The sequence below is a fragment of the Quercus suber genome, unplaced genomic scaffold (genome assembly GCF_002906115.3).
Source record: "Quercus suber isolate HL8 unplaced genomic scaffold, Cork oak 2.0 scaffold_184, whole genome shotgun sequence".
NCBI lineage: Eukaryota > Viridiplantae > Streptophyta > Magnoliopsida > Fagales > Fagaceae > Quercus > Quercus suber.
Window position 1 is genome coordinate 1,034,129 of NW_027069642.1, and position 2,611 is coordinate 1,036,739.

Genomic DNA, 2,611 nt, shown 5'->3' on the forward strand with positions numbered 1-2,611 from the left:
CGAACATAACTGCACCTACCTAGAGAAGGATATAAAAGGCGAGCCTGGAGCGAATGAAAGGGGTAAGCAACAAAACACCAGAGAAAAGTGAACTGTGAGCAAGTTAAGCTTGGGATTGTGTAATCTGACTTAAGCATCGGAGTATTCCCAGTTGGTCTCACGCTGATGAAGGTACCCCTTTTGCTTTCTTCTTGTGTTGACAATAGGACCTGGAGGTCGTCCATCTCACTGACGAGGAGCATACTGACGAGGCACATTTCTAGTTTCATCAGTTTGGCGCCGTTTGTAGGGATCGACCATCGTGTTCCTATTGATAAAGTTCCAGTCTAGAGATGGACAACGAAGTAGTAACACCTCCAGATCCTATGGTGATGGCTCAACAAATCCTGGCTTTGACAGCAAATGTGCAGGAGTTAATGAAGCAAAATGAAGAACTGAAACAACGAGCCCATCCAGAGGGAAGCAACACTTCACTTCTTCAGCAAAGTCGAAGCAGGCATGACAAAGAAGCCAGCAGCCTTGCGAATAGCAAGGGAAAGGATGTGACAGAGTACACTGGACAGTCTATACCTGGCAATGACAGTTTGATGCAAAATCTAAGGAAAGAGCTTGTTGAAGTGAAAAATGCCATGAAAGGAAAGACGGCAATGAACTTGGATGGTATGCTGAAAATGGACAGACTTGCCCTTTACGCCTAGTGTCTTGGAATGCCCCCTGCCTCCAAAATTTTGTTTGCCGTAACTAGAGTTCTATGATGGTACAAAGGACCCCCTCGACAATATAGGAGCCTTCAAAACCATCATGAACCTGTAGCAAACCTCGGATGAGGTTATCTGTAGGTTGTTCCCTGCCACCCTTAGAGGGGCCAAAAGAGTTTGGTTTAGCAAGTTTCCAGTGTCTTCCTTCGAGAATTTCGAGCAACTTAGTGACTCCTTCGTTCACCATTTCATTGTGGACAGCGGCACAAAAGGCCAACCTCTTACTTGCTAACAGTAAGACAATAAGAAGGGGAGAGTTTGAGGGATTATGTGAAGCAGTTCAATAAGGCAGTATTAGAGATCGACGAAGCTGACAATCAGGTCATCATAACGACCTTCCAAGTAGGGCTCAATAATCCCGACTTTATCTTTTCATTGGGTAAAACACCACCAACCTCCATGACGGATCTGCTAGTCAAAGCCCAGAAGTATATGACTGGGGAAGATGCCTTTACGGCCAAGGCTTAATGGGAAAACGGAAAAAGGACGAGACCAATGAGTCTCATGGTAAGAAAAGAGATCGCAAGGACACGTATTCAGAGACAGAGGTCGGTAAGAGTAGTTTGGACGCCTTGAGGAAAATGACGAATTTCACTCCTTGGTTATGCCTATAGAAAAAATCCTGATGCAGATAAAGGACGAGCCAGGGTCGAAGTGGCCTAAGTCGCTAAGCACGTCTTTAAGGAAATGTGACCCAAAGAAGTATTGTCGTTTTCATAAGGATCACGGTCATTATACTGATGAATGCTGTGATCTGAAAGAACAAATAGAGGAATTGATCCAGCGTGGAAAGCTTCAAAAGTTCGTTAAAAGGGACCATCAACCTCGGCCAAGTGCAGAGGATAAAAATCAGGACGATGTAAAGGACGATAGACGAGATCATCCAAAGCAAGTCATGGGAGAAATACGGACAACAATTGGAAGGCCAGTATTAGGAGGCTCATACAAGTCTTTGAAGACGACGTACTACAGACAGGTTAACAATGTTCATATGAAACATCCGTCCCAGAAGTATCGTCGGTCATATGATGACGACATCACATTTTCTAAGTGGGATGCAAGTGGAATAAAGCAACCTTATGATGATCCACTCGTCATCATTTTAGAGGTGGAAGGATTTGCTACGAGGAGGGTGCTAGTGGATAATGGAAGCTTGGCAGATATAATGTATATGACGGCCTACCAAAAATTGAAATTGGATCCTAAGAGGCTTAGATCCTTTAATTCTCCATTGGTCAGTTTTAGCGGAGATAAAATTTATCCAAGGGGAATCGTCACGTTATCCATTACAGCTGGAACATACCCAGCGCAGGTGATAATTCAAGCAGACTTCTTAGTCATTGATTGCCCGTCATCCTACAATGTCATCTTGGGATGACCCATACTGAACAGGCTCAAAGCAATGACATTGACTTACTACTTGAAAGTGAAGTTTCCGACACCAAACGAGGTAGGTCAGATATGTGGAGATCAACTGTTGGCTAAGGAGTGTTACCAAGCAATCCTAGCTTGAAAAGAAAACCATGCATGGGTAGTAGAAGAGGAACCAAAAGAATCATCCTAAGAGCTAGAAGAAGTGCACCTAGTAGACAGGGACACTATGAAAGTGACAAAGGTGGGGATAGGACTTAGCATCGCTTTGAAGAGCAAAGTTGTGGATTTTCTCAAACAAAATCTAGATGTCTTTGCTTGGACCCACAAAGATATGCCGAGGATAGAAAATGAGGTCATAGAGCACAAGCTGAATGTCGACCTTGCCAAAAAGCCCGTCCAGCAGAAACGACAAGTTTTTGCCCCAGAATGGAACAAAGTAGTTATGGAAGAAGTAGAGAAGCTTTTGACAGCTGGATTCA

The 2,611-nt window shown here is 43.9% G+C and overlaps 1 protein-coding gene across 1 annotated transcript; it reads left to right on the top strand.

Moving 5' to 3' along the window:
* Window positions 1-1,225: 1,225 nt before the first annotated feature.
* LOC111986342 (uncharacterized) lies at window positions 1,226-2,136 on the top strand. Its single transcript, XM_024017972.1, has 2 exons — window positions 1,226-1,306; window positions 1,390-2,136. The coding sequence occupies exons 1-2, from the start codon at window positions 1,226-1,228 to the stop codon at window positions 2,134-2,136; spliced, it is 828 nt and encodes a 275-aa protein (XP_023873740.1).
* The last annotated feature ends 475 nt before the right edge of the window (window positions 2,137-2,611 follow it).